At 41.3% G+C, this 16,493-nt stretch overlaps 1 protein-coding gene across 3 annotated transcripts in view; it reads left to right on the top strand.

The window, feature by feature from the left end:
• AFG2B (AAA ATPase AFG2B) overlaps positions 1–16,493 on the top strand; it is a 68,542-nt gene that overhangs the window by 38,446 nt on the left and 13,603 nt on the right. For 2 of the 3 annotated variants that reach the window (XR_012691261.1, XM_075207948.1), the window contains exons 1-3: positions 5,534–5,652; positions 5,956–7,023; positions 12,425–12,610. Coding sequence is in view for 2 of the 3 variants with exons in the window: in XM_075207948.1 (XP_075064049.1) it covers positions 5,638–5,652; positions 5,956–7,023; positions 12,425–12,610 (1,269 nt within the window). In the remaining variant the exon portion in view is untranslated. Of the gene's footprint in view, positions 1–5,533; positions 5,653–5,955; positions 7,024–12,424; positions 12,611–16,493 lie in introns of those variants that run through there. The other variant, XM_075207949.1, reaches the window with a different exon arrangement.

Raw genomic sequence — 16,493 nt, 5'->3', positions numbered from 1 at the left:
TGGAGGAAGTCAGCCAGGGAGCGGGATTTTCTCCAGTGACGTTCGGCGGAACGGGAGCATTTTTGGAGGAAGCGGATAAATTTGGAGTGCCAGGGTTGGGGTTTGGAGCAGCGGGGGTGGACGGAGTGGGCAGGGGCGACCGCGTCCAGAGCGGAGGTGAGGGTGTGATTGTAGAGGGAGACCGCCTGGTTGGGGCAGGCCTGGGAGGAAAGGGGAGAAAGGAGGGTATCGAGAGAGGAGGACAGAGAGGCAGGGTCAAGAGCATCGAGGTTGCGTATGGACAGAGTAGGTTTGGGCAGGGGGGGGGAGCAGGAGAAGAGGAGAGAGAGAAGGAGAGGAGATGGTGGTCGGATAGAGGAAAGGGAGAGATGGAGAAGTCAGAGAGATTACATAGGTAGGAGAAGACAAGATCAAGGGAGTGACCAAGGCAGTAGGTAGAGGAGGAGGTCCATTGGGTGAGACCAAGGGAGGAAGAGAGGGTGAGCAGTTTGCTGGAAGCAGGGTAGGTGGGGTTGTCGATGGGGATATTAAAGTCACCGAGAATGATCGAGGGGAGATCGGAGGAGAGGTAGTGAGGAAGCCAGCTAGCAAAGTTGTCAAGGAAGAGGGAGGTGGGGCCAGGGGGGCGGTAGATGACAGTGACGCGGAGATGGATGGGGTAGAAGAGGCGGATGGAATGAGCTTCAAAAGAGGAGAAGGAGAGGGAGGGTTCAGGGGGAATGACACGAAAAGTACAGGTGGAGGAGAGGAGGAGGCCAACTCCACCGCCAGGGCGGGCACCAGGCCTGGCGGAGTGGGTGAAGGAGAGGCCACCATAGGAGAGGGCAGCGGGGGAAGTAGTATCAGAATCGGAGAGCCAGGTTTCAGTAACGGCAAGAAGGTTAAAGGAGTTGGATAGAAAGAGGTTGTGGATAGCAGTCAGCTTGTTGCGGACGGATCTGGCATTCCAGAGGGCACAGAAGAAAGGGGGAGAGGAGAGGGGGGAAATGGGGATGAGGTTAGCAAGATGAGCAGCGCGCGGGGGATGGCGGGGAGGAACGGGAGAGGTAGGGCGGGGGGACAGTATGGGTATGGAGTGAGAGCGGGGAGGCATAGTAGGGAGAGAGAGTAACAGAACAGTGAGATAGTGGGGACAGTGAAAAACAGGTAAGAACAAAGGCAGGAAGACAATGAAAAGGTGGAAGATGATAACGAATTAGGGCGTGGAGGGCATGGAACAACAGTACAGTGAGATAATAAGGACAATGAAGACAGGTAAGAATGATAGCAGAACAGTAAGATAATAAGGACAGCGGATAACAGGTAAGAATAAGCAGGGAGACAATAGCAAGATGGAGGACAATAACCAAATAGGGCGTGGAAGGCAAAGAATAATAGAAGGAGAGGTAATAAGGACAATGGAAATAGGCAAGAATAATAACAGGTAAAACTAGTTGCTGGTAAATATAAAATCAGGAAAAACAAGATAAAGGCATATAAATAGTAGAATAATAACAGGTAAAAAGTAGAAACTTGTAAATGTACAATCAGGAAAAACAAAATAATGGCATATAAAATAATGTTTTATATGCAGTTGATGCAGTTAAGCCAGGGATTCAGCAGGAGAAGGGTTAACTGACAAGCCGGGTCGGTACACAGTAGATCAGTTGCTGCAGATAAGCCAGGGATTCAGCAGGAGAAGGGTTAATTGCCAAGCCGGGTCGGTACAGAGTAGATCAGTTGGTGCAGATAAGCCAGGGATTCAGCAGGAGAAGGGTTAATTGACAAGCCGGGTCGGTACACAGTAGATCAGTTGATGCAGATAAGCCAGGGATTCAGCAGGAGAAGGGTTAATTGACAAGCCGGGTCGGTACACAGTAGATCAGTTGGTGCAGATAAGCCAGGGATTCAGCAGGAGAAGGGTTAATTGACAAGCCGGGTCGGTACACAGTAGATCAGTTGATGCAGATAAGCCAGGGATTCAGCAGGAGAAGGGTTAATTGACAAGCCGGGTCGGTACACAGTAGATCAGTTGGTGCAGATAAGCCAGGGACTCAGCAGGAGAAGGGTTAATTGACAAGCCGGGTCGGTACACAGCAGATCAGCCGATACAGACAAGCCAGGGACTCAGCAGGAGAAGGGCCAATTGATAAGTCGGGTCGGTACACAGTAGATCAGTTGGTGCAGATAAGCCAGGGATTCAGCAGGAGAAGGGTTAATTGCCAAGCCGGGTCGGTACACAGTAGATCAGTTGGTGCAGATAAGCCAGGGATTCAGCAGGAGAAGGGCCAATTGACAAGCCGGGTCGGCACACAGCAGACCAGTCGATGCAGACAAGCCAGGGACTCAGCAGGAGAAGGGTTAATTGACAAGCCGGGTCGGTACACAGTAGATCAGTTGCTGCAGATAAGCCAGGGATTCAGCAGGAGAAGGGTTAATTGCCAAGCCGGGTCGGTACACAGTAGATCAGTTGGTGCAGATAAGCCAGGGATTCAGCAGGAGAAGGGTTAATTGACAAGCCGGGTCGGTACACAGTAGATCAGTTGATGCAGATAAGCCAGGGATTCAGCAGGAGAAGGGTTAATTGACAAGCCGGGTCGGTACACAGTAGATCAGTTGGTGCAGATAAGCCAGGGATTCAGCAGGAGAAGGGTTAATTGACAAGCCGGGTCGGTACACAGTAGATCAGTTGATACAGATAAGCCAGGGACTCAGCAGGAGAAGGGTTAATTGATAAGCCGGGTCGGTACACAGTAGATCAGTTGATACAGATAAGCCAGGGACTCAGCAGGAGAAGGGTTAATTGACAAGCCGGGTCGGTATACAGTAGATCAGTTGATACAGATAAGCCAGGGATTCAGCAGGAGAAGGGTTAACTGACAAGCCGGGTCGGTACACAATAGATCAGTTGGTGCAGATAAGCCAGGGATTCAGCAGGAGAAGGGTTAACTGACAAGCCGGGTCGGTACACAGTAGATCAGTTGGTGCAGATAAGCCAGGGATTCGGCAGGAGAAGGGTTAATTGACAAGCCGGGTCGGTACACAGTAGAACAGTTGATGCAGATAAACCAGGGATTCAGCAGGAGAAGGGCCAACTGACAAGCCGGGTCGGTACACAGTAGGTCAGTTGATGCAGATAAGCCAGGGATAGATGGTATGGCCTTGTCTTTGGAGTGATGATGACACTCCTTTGTACCCCCACAATAATTTCCCACTGTCTTCACAAGTTTTTAGATGTTTTATAATTGTGGACAGATAATTGTGTGGGAGGAAAGACACAGAGCTGATCTAACGTGCAGCCTTCTCCAACTGCCGCCCGCATGCAATATGCATGCAATATGACAAATGTGGTAGTTTGTTTAATACATTAATTCACATGCACATATTTTTGCCCTTGCTTTGAAAATCTACTCGCAGTTCATCATCATCACCATTTATTTATATAGTGCCACTAATTCCGCAGCACTGTACAGAGAACTCATTCACATTAGTTCCTGCCCCATTGGAGCTTACATTCTAAATTTCCTAACACACAGACAGACAGAGAGAGAGAGACAGAGAGACTAGGGTCAATTTAAAAGCAGCCAATTATCCTACTAGTACGTTTTTGGATTTTGAGGGGATAACCGTAGCACCCGGAGGAAACCCACGCAAACACGAGGAGAACATACAAACTCCACACAGATAAGGCCATGGTCGGGTATCGAACTCATGACCCCAGTGATGTGAGGCAGAAGTGCTAACCACAGAGTAGAATGTTCAAGAATTTCCTAGTCATCTCATGCAATTGTATATATAAAATAGAAAAGAGGGAAAAGCACCACTAATAGTGCTGTATCACAAACACCAGCTTTTCCGCTGTAACCGGGAAACATGGACAAATTTGTCCTCCGTTGCCCCATGGATGGTTCAGCCTCTCCAGGTAGCAGGACAGCATAAGAACCCGAGACCAGCTAGTATACCAGATACAGCAACCAATGGGAGAGATGCAGTGTGGTCAATCCCAGAGGGCCTCTAGTTCTTTTGCCCATCCTTCTACCTTAAGAGGTTGGACCATACATGGGGCAATGAAGGACACATTTCCAGACTACAGTAGGAAGTCTAAGCCGAAGAACAACAACTGCTATGTTAGATACAGATACACTTTTTTAAATGAATGTCTTGTACGTGTTGTTGTTGTACAAATATGTAAATAAGAGGTGTTTGTGATATAGCACTTTTAGCAGTTTTCCATTATCTAGAAAATGAGATGCATTGACACGTGGAAATTGTTTGTCATGCTAACATCTGAGGGGTCCCTGCAGAATTTTGATGAACAGTTAAGCCTTTTCCAGATATTAATCTGTATTTGTGCAAATATTCATTTACCATTAAAATATTACACTATTATGGCACTAATTTTATTTTCATTTTCTAACATATTCTTTATGCCTGGGAAGAGCACGAGCCAGGGAAGTCAGACAACCCTGTGGACAAAATGAAATAATTTTAATGAATTAAAATGGTATTATTTTATTAATAACGCATTGTTTGTTTGTGTGGCTTTAAATTAAGGATCTATACATTATTATTTATTGTATTCTAAATTACTATTATATTTTTAGCACATACTTTATTTATATTAGACAAATCACTTTATAGTGCCTACTACATGCACAGTTCAATGTAGGCATACAGCCTGCAAAAATTATTGTTGTTTTTTTAATGTTACTGTAGTACTTGAGTCACTCTTGCACAGCATATCTGGTTTGTAAATATGGGATATAACAATCCTAAAGCTGGCAACAGTTCCATCCAAATACTTTAACAACATAGTACAAGTTTTAATCCTTTGTTCAAACAGCAAAAATCAATACAATTACTATTAGTATATTGCAGTGTGATTCATCTCAACACCAGTGTACTTTTGTCACCACGTGAAATGTTCTCCACATAAAGCTCATGCAGATCATGCATGTCCCCTCTTCTGTTTCTACAGGATACTGTATTTGGTGCATTTTACTGGCTTCCTGATCAATATAAACTTAAGAATATTTAATATGCTGATCAACTGCATAATATCTGTACACAGACCTAATTTTTGGTCATGCATAGGATTAAGATTTAATTTGCTCTCATTTTGCATTCGAAAAATTTAGCAGGTATGCTTTCTGGTTCTACAATTCTGAATTTACATAACATTTAACGCTGCTCAAGATACAAGAGAGTTTATAATAGTTTTAATATATGACCTTAAGATGCCACCTGGTGGACACATGGCAGATTATCAACCAGATATTGGTTTTATAACAAAGCTTATATACTACACTACAAGGCTTATTGGGTGGTCACATAAAACAGGGTGACTGCTCTAGAGGCTGAATCTCATGGTTTCCACTCACGGCTACACAGCTGATTTATGAAACTACCCGGCAGCTACCTAGACATGTTGGTACTTGTCACATTAACACGTGCTGCCTGGTCTCAGGTTGTCTAAGCCTTGGTAATGGTTATAGACACTAAAACTACATCTCCCACCATGCTTTGCAGCAACGTCACTAGTAAAGACCTGGAAGCTGAAAGTTACGAAACACGTGGGAGCATTTTGTCGTTCATAACCACAAGCTTTACTATTTAATATTAATAAGTAAATCGTGTTTATGTTTTTTGTAGCTGTGCATGCTGTGTTTTAAGGTAATTAGTTCGTGTATCATTTGCATGTGGTTAGAGCTTTATGTGCATGCTTTAGATACTGTTGAGGCACTGACATGACTTTCTAAGCAAAGAAACGTAATTTTTTTTTGTGTGTCCTCCTTTTATTTTTGTTAGTGTGACCTTACTTTGTGAGTTAGCGGAATTTTTTTTTACCTTTGTTTTTAGTATATGTAATTAGATGTGTATATATGTTAAGTGATTCTGTTTTATGTGATGTATAGAAAATATTTAGTCTTGTGCTGGTTATCCAATAAAAATCTCCATAACATTGCTTTGTCACAGATGGACACAGTGCTTAAATTATTACCACTGAATCATGAAGACCAGGGAACCCAAAGATGCAGACTGGGACATAAAGTAATGTCTTACCTGCGAGTAAAGATAGGTTTCCCCCTTCTAATTTCATTACCCAATGGCAGCTGCTTGTGCACTGCTTGGCCAAGAAGAGATTTGTCTGATGCGTTTCTACAAGTTGACCTGATGTGTTCTACATTGCCAAAACTCATGGTGGACTATAAAGATAACATTGTTTCTTTAAATCAGTTAAGAAGCCTAAATTCTATCAAGTTAAAAAGGGTAACAGTAAAAGTTGTACTGAAAAATGTTGAAGTGAAATTATCTGTATCTGGACCAACTCTCCAGGAGGTAGTTAGAGACTTGTTAAGAAACGTATATGTGTTACCTGATTATTTGATAACCGCAACAGAGGATTCACCAGTGGTGAATGTGGAAATACTAGATATGGATCCCATAATAGGAGCAGCTGGACTTATAACGGCGAAAACAAATGTGCACATTAAAGAAACCATGTCACTGGAATGGTACACATATATATTGGACAATGCCCCACATTGTCAGGTTGCTGGAATGGATGAAGTATGTACCTCGCTAAGTGAGATTATCAATTTACCTTTTCATTTCTCAGAGACCATAACTAAACTAGGTCTAGCTTGTCCCAAAGGTCTACTATTGGCTGGTCCTCCAGGAGTTGGAAAAACACTTTTGGTAAAAGCTGTTGCAAGACAAGTGGGTGCCTATCTCATTAACTTGAGTGGTCCATCAATTCATGGATCAAGACCTGGAGAAAGCGAGGAGAATTTGAGAAAGATTTTTGAGAAAGCCAGAGATGTGTCTCGTGGAGGTCCATGCATTCTTTTTATTGATGAGATTGACTCCTTATGTCCTAAACGTGGGAATTCAAATAATGCCCCTGAAAACCGTATAGTTGCCCAGCTGTTGACACTCATGGATGGAATTCACAGCGACAACAAGATGGTTATTGTTGCTGCTACAAATCAGCCAGATGCCATAGACTCTGCACTAAGGCGACCAGGAAGATTTGACAGAGAGGTAAATATCATTGGTTGTTTGACCAATAATTGTATTACTGCTCATAGCTCTTTATAATAGATATGTTTTTATATGTCTTGTTTAAAAAATATTTTATTACTATTACTCTCCATAGTTTTCTCTGTGGTCAGTGTAGCTGATGTCCTGCTATAATACGTGAACACTAAAGCAATGTTATTTACATTGATTAATAATTAAACAAATCTATTAGTGATAGACTTGTTATATATTCATACTGTTCTTGTTTAAGTACAATGTATTTTGGGTTGCATGTATCTTAAGATGTGAAACTTCAAATCTAGTATATAGATATGTTAAGTGCAAACAGCAGGCCTATGGGAAGCACAAAGATACACGCAAGTCAAAATTGGACATGTCTCTAAGGCTGTACTGAATATAGACATGTACTGACCCACACTTCCAGTTGGAAGTAAACACAAGTAGAAGATATTCTCCACTCAAAATACATAAGTTGTGCATAGGCACAGTGCTGCAAATCTTACACGGGATACATTTTTAAATGGTACAAATAGACTTGCGTCCAACTGTAAAACAGTCACAATACGTAGATATCCAGCAGCAATACTTGAATGAGAGACAGCTCCATGCTAATGAATGTCAACTCTTGCTTGGAGTGATAAAGCTAAAATAATCAAAAACTAAATCTAATGCTTTCTCAGACCCAAAACTCAGTTCCTGGCAATTTCTTTGATTATACTCAAATACATATTGTTGCAAGATCAGGTTAGGATGCCGTTTCCTGGGATAAACAGCTGCACTTCCTAAGCATCAGTCAAGCAGCATCACACCAGTCCCATGCCTTGGTTCAAGTAGCCACAGCAAGTTTTATTTAGCAACTCCAAAATAAACAAAAGTCCTAGCCTGTCTGGTTGTAACTAATACAATAATGAACACCCTCTCTAATATGGAAGGACCTAATGTTCCACACTCTCAAAATAACAGAACTCACATGTAATAATGGCAGTGTCTCTCAGTAGGCCTCTGACCTGTTCTCTATGTAGTGAGAGACTGAGGGAAGTGTCTCACAGCCTTTTAACAGCACCTTACAGGTGCAACTCCTAAATATTTAGCAATTTGCAAGATGAATGAATGGAGCCCGCCTATTTTCTCCAGGGTCCCTTACACCAACTTTTCCTACAGCCGGAAAAATCTTTGTTTGTCTTTGGGAAAGAGCTTCCCAGTCTATCTGGGGTTCTAAAACATGTAAGACAGAAACCTGGGACATATATATCTGCCCTCAATGATTTTCAAAGTGCTTCTGTCACAATATGTACAGGTATATGGTTATTATCACTGTTTATTTGTACGGTGCCACAAAACTCAGCAGCTGTACAGTCAGTGTAACAAATCTTACTTAAAAACATAACAAGAACCAACCTTGAGGAAATGGAGAATGCCCAGGATGAAGAAACATAGCCTCAATTGTATCTCCACTAACCTCAATCACATGCAACACGATGTTACACTCAAGGCGATTCAAATTAGGTCTACCCCTTCACAGGGCTGTAGGAATCCCTCTCTCTCCAGCTCAGGGAACAGTGGTCATACCTGCAAATGCAGGAGTTCTGAATGGAGCATAATGGTCACTGGAAAGCTATCCCCTTTTCAAGACCTGTGCATCAACCTCCAAAACCCTAATATAGTATATCACAAATCTACCAGACCATACGTGAAAGCACCCATACTCCATTACCCAAATATGCCCAGCCGTAGCAAAGAGGCATAAATATTACTCTCATGAAACCTTTAGGTAATAGAAATGCAGTTTAATATCTTGACCAGATGTTATTGATGTCCCAGTCTCCTAATAAGATCTCCCCAAACACTTCCTCTACTTTTTGGAGATGTAACTCAGCCATAGGAACCACATTCTCATGTGGTGGGAATGCTCACTGATCGTCCCATTCTGCAAAAGATTTTTCGGATTTCTACTAAAAAGCAATGTTCCAACAGGCTCACTTTTGAAGTTTTTCAACAATGCAGCTAAATCAATAATATCTGCTTGCTGGAAATTGAACAAACGCCTTTCCATTGCAGATTGGTTCAGTAGGCTAGATTTGTACATGAATATGGGAGACTTTATTCGCTCATTCCAGGAGAGATGTGCTTCATTTACACCAACATAGTTCAGATGACTTCCATTAATCAGACTATCTCCTCCACAGCCACCTACTCGGGCGAAGTTAATAACACAAACTTTATGTGTGCCCTCCCATCTATATTCATGAATAAAAGGCCACAACCTAGGTGCCCCTTTCACCCCAATCCTAAGCACCGCCCCATCCCTTCAGTACTAGTCTCACATTCCTCTCACAATCTCCCCCTCACCTCTTTATAAAACGCACATAACTGTAAAAATAATGACAATGTATGCCGATAGTTTTGTGTAAGTGTAAATTGCTTAGTTTTTGAAGAGTACATAAATAAAACCCAGAACAAGTACATAAGATGAGACAAAGAGTGGAGAGGACCCTGCTCGTGACAGATAAAGGTCATCAAGCCCATCTTCTATACCAATCTGCTTTTCTACTGCACTCTACATTACAGACTGCAGCTGAGGTGCATAAATTGCTGCATGACATAGCATTAGCACATGGGTGTACAGAGCAATTGTAAATTTAGCAGCCACTCAATCAAATCTAGGAGCCAACAGGAACTGTTAAGGAGTCAGCAAAGATATGTGTATACATTGACCTTAATAGAAATGACTCCCAAAATGTATACACAACAGTCGTTTTTTTAGGTACTTTAGCTACCTGGCTGTTTGAATGTGTCTATCTCTGCCTCGGTATGATCCCCGTGTATGTTCCCAGCGGGCACAGGAGTCAAAAATGTAGAAAAGTGTCTTGCACTGATAAGGATGAAAGGAAGTAATTACAAGAGGTATTAGTGCTAACAAGCACAGAGTTGCATCCCCATCAACCAACAGCCACATTTGCAATGCTGCTATCTAATCCTCATTTTACCAAAGATCTCCATGGTCCCTACCTCCACCACATCCAAACTATACGCGTATGATACCCTATAATTTAAAATAACCATGGATTGTTTTATTTTTTTATGCTGACAGGGATGTATGAATCAACATGTCCACTCCCTCACTGACAGCAGCAGTACATATATAATATAAGTAAGATAGGTAAAAATACTGAATTGCAAACTGCTAGCAGGAATTTAAGAAAGCATAATAATATAAAGGTGATATACAATGATAAGACAAGACAACCTTCCACCCCTGTCATTCTGTCACCTAGTCTGGATCTATGTGGCTGTTCCATAAATCCGCAAGCTAAAGGTGTTTTATCATTGTTAAATAGGAAATAAAATTAAAGAGCATTATTTGTTACCAAGCTAAACACTAACACTGCTAAATATGTAACATCCTAAAAATACCAATACATGTTTATCCAACTCTTTTACATATACCACGTCTGCATTAAAGGGCACGTGTATCGCCTCCTATGTACATATTGGTGGTAAAGTCTTACATATAAGTCTTTCCCTCTCCTGGCAAAACCAAATATCTGACTGTCACAAGACGGCTCTCATCACCCAGCATAGTATAATGAGCCTGGAGAGGGATCTGTACGAGAGATGTTCACTGATCCCCAACCCCCGTGTTCTGGTTTTGGATCTGGATTATTTGTGTTTTGGTTGTGGCAAAACCACCCTTGTGTGTTTTGGTTTTGGTTCTCTATTTTTTTTTCCTAAAATTCCTTAAATATGTGATTTTGCTAAAATCACATATTTTTGCTTTTTTTCCTCTTTCTTTCAATAACACTAATTTCAAGTCATTTGCAGTCAATTTTGACCACCTCACAGGTCACAATATTTTCATACACTTTTAAACAAAGACTGCAGATTTAGAAGACCAAGCCTGCCAGACCTATTATTTCTATTTCAGCAATGACAATTAGCAGTGGAGCAATGGAGCTCTCCTGAATGTCACTAGAGACTTTGAAGAACACTGCTACCCCTCCTCTTTCTTTTCTACCTATGACGCTGCCCAACTGCACTAGAGACTGTCGAGAACTGTGCTACCCCTTCTGTGTCCCTCTGTGAAATGGCGCTGGATTGCCGCGGAGGGCGGTACTTATAGAATCCAAAGGTCGCGAGATCCGACGATGTAACAATGACGTTTTGCCTCGTTTTCAGTTCCGAGGGCGTGCAAAAGTACCGGGCTCGGTACTCGGATCTGCTAAGTTCGGGTGTGTTCGGTTCTCGGTGAACCGAGCTTGAGCATCTCTAATCTGTACCTTACTGGCTTCCATGCTATAGTCCAATTGGTTGAAGACCAATAGTAGTATACTATTATTATTTTTTTTAAACATACCTTATTAGGGAGATTTTTCAATTTTCAAAACAGTGTAAAGATTAAGTAACATTGATCAAACAACAAATACATTGCGGATGAGAAAAACAATGTGAACTTTGTCAATAAAAGTAAAAACAGAGAAAGGGAAAGAAAGGCGAGAGAGCAGGGGACAGGGGAGTAGTATACTATTATTATAGGTAGTAAACGTCAGTGCTAGTGTTTCTAACACTCTCTTTACTGCAGATTACACTCCCCTTCAGTATGACTACATGAATATGGGAATATAACTAAAAATATAATCCCCCACACAGGTACTATCTTTTAACGCACACTTTATCAAGCACGCTTCTATGAATCTGACAAATGAACTCTGATTAACTAAGTTTTCCTTGTTTCCTTTTTCTTATATAAGATACATGTTAAGTTTTAATTGAACAAAAAGGTCATAGTGTACATATAGCAAAAGGTTATAAAGTGACATTGTATAATATACATACAGGTAAAATAAAAGGACAAATACAGAAAACATGAGTAAGATGTATATCCTTCTATGCATGAATCACTCTTGGAGCAGCCGTGTGATTCGGATGCTTGGCCCTGCCGCCAAGCTGCCAGATCTATCACTTGCATGTGTGTGGCCAAGTTTAACAGATTTCACTGCCTGGCAGATCATACAGGAGGCAATGTGGACAGAAGGTGCCTACGTAGATAGTTGCGGGTCTCACCCAACCAGAATTACCAGCCATCCCGATTGACTTGGGAATGATCTCATGTGGATATTGATTGAGATCAGCAATCCAACATCAACCTTGCAGTCTGAGAATCATGAGACACTTGCCAAAACTATACTCCTTGGGCTACAGTTTGTCTCTCACCATTCTGATAATTTGGAGTTAATTTGATACATAACATTATTCATAATACTATCAAGTTTACCAAAAGTGAATGGTAAACAATGGCATGTTTTCAATTGTGTTCAGCTAAGAAATGTTACTACTTAACGATACGATAATGAGCAGCAGTGAATGTTTATGGCGTTCTGAAACGTGTACTTTATTCCTCCAGATAATTATAGGAACTCCCACACTAAGCCAAAGAAGAGCCATTCTTGAAGTACTTACATCAAATATGCCTATCAGCAGTGATGTGAACATAGCTGCTCTGGCGGACATGACGGTGGGTTATGTAGGAGCTGATCTCACGGCCCTCTGCAAAGATGCTGCCATGCAAGTGGTACTGGATGCCCATCAGGTAAGAGACAGTTCTACCAGATCAATTAGTCATTAATTGTAGGTTAGTGAGCTACTAGCTGCAAAAAAACATAGCATAACTACCTTTAATGCATTATGTATACATTATTGTAAAATTTGACAACCAATATTACAGTACAAGGAAGTCTTCCTACTTATTTTTACCCTGAGAAACAGCAGTGATAAATATATTTGAACCAACAGAGCACTGGTACACATTAAATATACTGGTGAATATTTAATAGATCTGGTGCATAGGTGCAACAAATGTGCTGTACCACATCACAGCCAGTCATTTTCTAACTTTCATTTTTCTAGCACAGTTATAATAATAAGATCTAGGGGTACAACTACTTTTTTTGCACAGTTATCTGTGCACCAAATTTCATAAATGTCCCCCTATAAGTGTAATAGCCATAGACCAATGCATTGAAAAATGTCTCTATTATACATGAGCAAGAAAATGTAATGTTGTCTTGGACTTTAGACATAAATAACTGAAGACTTCTACTTCCAAAAAATAAAGAGGTCCAGTTGTGCATTTGTATTGTAATAACATAATTATTTGTTATCGGGTGTCTGTCCATTAGTGTAGATTTATTAAAGCTTCTAAAAAGGAAAATGGAGGCGTTGCCATTAGCAACTAATCAGACTCTAGTTAACATTTATCTAGTGCATTCTACAAAATGATAGCTCCAATCTGATTGGTTGTTATGGGAAACACCCCCACTTTTCCTTTTTAGAAGTTTTAGTAAATTTATTCCCAAAAGTAAGTTTGCCATATTGTGCCCTCAAAAGAACAGCCTCTAAAGCATGCAGAAAGTATGTAGGAAATAAAAAATGCAGCCTGTTAGACATTAATCTCTATGCGGTAGTTTCATAGAAGTCTCTTACATGATGTCTTCCCTTTGTCAGACATCTTGTAAAAAATGAGGCCACACACTACTTGAAGGTCAGCCAGGCAGATAGAGGTCAGATTGTCCAAGACTTGAAGCATTCAGGCAACAGAAAAATGTATTAAAGTGATGTGCAAAGACTCTCTTTATGAGGGGGGCGTGCATAAACAATAAACTGACTGGATAAATCCTTTTATATAAAGATGGGTAAGGTAGAATAATGGTAAAATGATAGGAAGAAAATAAACATTGTCATGTCGTGAATACCACTGATTTATGACGGTGAGGAAATCCCAGTTGATAAGGTGTGCTGGAAGATACTGCAAATATATGGCAGAAGGTCTTATGGTGTGACCCGACTAAAGTGGAAGTTTTGGCCTGAATACCAAGAGGCATACATGGTGCACATCACTCCCTGCACACCAACCAAGTAACCAGAGCTGGATTAAAGCTCTGGGGGGCCCGGGAGACTTTAGACAGGGGGGCCCCTAAAGTGTACTATGGCTATAATTTCATACATATACACAGACAATACTGTGTGCACTACTGTTAGTTGCACGTAGCTCTGCCTTCACCAGTAGTACAGTGTGAAGAGGAACATACCTCCCAACTGTCCTTGTAGTCGGACCAAATCCTGACTAAGCGGGACAGTTGCCCAAATTCGGGACTGCCCCACCAAATTCAGGACAGTTGGAAGACTGTCCTGCTCTCTCCTACCTGTTCTTGTCACTTTCATCACCTGTGGCTGCTGGTGTCTTAAACTCAGTTGTTGCTTGTGTAGATCCTGGAATATTCATGTAAATCTAAAATAGCCCTGGCATTAAATCAATAGCACCTACATTTAATAAAAAAAAAAAAACTATTTCCACAAAACAGCCCAGCAATAAGTTAATAGCATTTACATGTAATAAATAAACCCATTTCACACAACCATTGCTGACAATTAATATTTCATATTGACGTTTAATAAATTAGCCCTCCTTCTCCCCAAAGTTAGACCTAAATTGAATAATAAATTAATAGTCCCGAAACCAGCACAGCATTTAAAGATCACATCAATTCAGCTTAAATGAATTGGCCCCACTATTAAATTACATATTACACCAACACCTGTAAAATAAATTCATAGCACCCACCAGCAAAACTACACCATTAAGCTCTCTCTCAGCAAAACTACACCATTAATATCTCTCTCTCTCTCTCACACACACTTAAAAAGGCAACTTATCAAATGTCCAACACCCAACCATCGCTACCTCCGCAAATGTTGTACTGCAACAAAGATCAGATCACCTGTCATCTTTCTCCTGTGCGGCTGTCGGCTGTAAATCCCCCTCACGCAGGCGAGCACCTCTCAGCAATAGAAACCCTCCTCCTCCAGACGGACAAATCCTTGGCAGCAGGCCAGTTGTACAGCAGCACCGCGGCTGCTGTACATTCTTACATTTTTACATCGACTTCTAGTTGCTGCACATGCGCAGCAGCTTCTCTCCTTCCAGCCGGCGGCGGGGGGCCCTCATAGAGAGGAGGGCCCGGGGCACATGCCCCCCCCCCCCATAATCTGGCCATACAGGTAACTCTATCACTACTTTCAAGTTTTATGGTTATAGCATCAAGTTCTGGGGATGCTTTTCAGTGGCAGGAACTGTCAGTTTTATCTGGATTGATGAGATTGTGAATGGGTCATTGTACTGAGAAATCCTGGACAAAAACCTGTGACCCTCTGCCTGGAAGCCCAAGCTGGAGAGGAAATTTGTCTTTCAATGGGACACTGCAAGAGCAACACTTAGGGGGAGATTGAATTCCCTGCGTTGTTTTTTAGAACAACACAGGTCGCACATCATTACCATTACTACGGTTATTGATGCACATTATTACAAATACTTTATGGTAATTTCAATGCTAATTTTTGCTTGCAGCCCCCTGAGCCGCGGGCAGAAATCGGTGTTAAAATTGCCGTACTAACGGTAATGATACGCGCCCCGTGTTGTTCTAAAGAAAGGAATCTACCCCAAAATTTGAACCTTGTCCTTGTGTGGCCCAGTCAGAGTCCTGATCTTAATCCTACTGAAAACCTGAACCACTTTGTAACATTTTCCAGAAGGAATGGGCAAATATTGCTCTATACTCACTGTTCTAAGTTATCAGCGACTTATCCAAAAGGAATACTGGTTGTAATAGCTGCCAGAGGTGGTAGTATTGACCAAGGGGAATGAATACTTATAATATGATGATAATTTTATTTTATGGTTTATAATGATCCATCCTGTTTGAGGGGGGACTCTGAATAGGTGAATGCATGACTCAGCCTGAAATATTTTATATTTATTTGTATGAGATTTCTAAGCACACAAAATGGATGCAAGGCGATGTTACAGACAGTGAGCAGACAAGCAGTGATACACTTCGAAGCTGACATCATTTGCAATTTGTATCAATGCTTGTGGTATAGGAACTCAGCTCTGCCTGTTACGTACAGGAAAAACACAGTGTAAAAATGCTGACTTTCCCTAGGCTAATAAGTGTGGTTGCACAAGAGTCTTCTAATATTGGACTACTGATACTAGAGCATTGAATTCATAATCTTGATACCAACAAGGACCTTACCTGTGTGTGTACAATAGAGAAGTTAGATTTAAGCTCTAATGGGACAGAGTCTGATGTGATGATTACATATTTTCGTTAAAGCGCTGCTTGATATAATTGGCGCTATTGCCAGTCTGTAGTAAATATATGTGGATTAGATTCATAATGTACAATATTGTGATTAACACAACATGAGATGCATGGTGCTGAAGTAACAATACTAATTTAACACATCCAATGCTGGAAAAGTGTGTGCTTTGAATCTTTGGTTATTTTTCATTGACTGCTTCCATACCTTGCAATCTTTTCGCTACAAGGGGTGCTTGATTACATGGTTCTTTATATACAAATTGATAAATAGTAACAGGAAATAAACCTGTTTAAGTAATAGTGCTCTGGGTT

The sequence above is a fragment of the Mixophyes fleayi genome, chromosome 4 (assembly GCF_038048845.1).
Source record: "Mixophyes fleayi isolate aMixFle1 chromosome 4, aMixFle1.hap1, whole genome shotgun sequence".
Taxonomy (NCBI): domain Eukaryota; kingdom Metazoa; phylum Chordata; class Amphibia; order Anura; family Limnodynastidae; genus Mixophyes; species Mixophyes fleayi.
The sequence above is the reverse complement of the archived record's forward strand: the minus strand, read 5'-3'. Positions and strand labels throughout refer to the sequence as shown.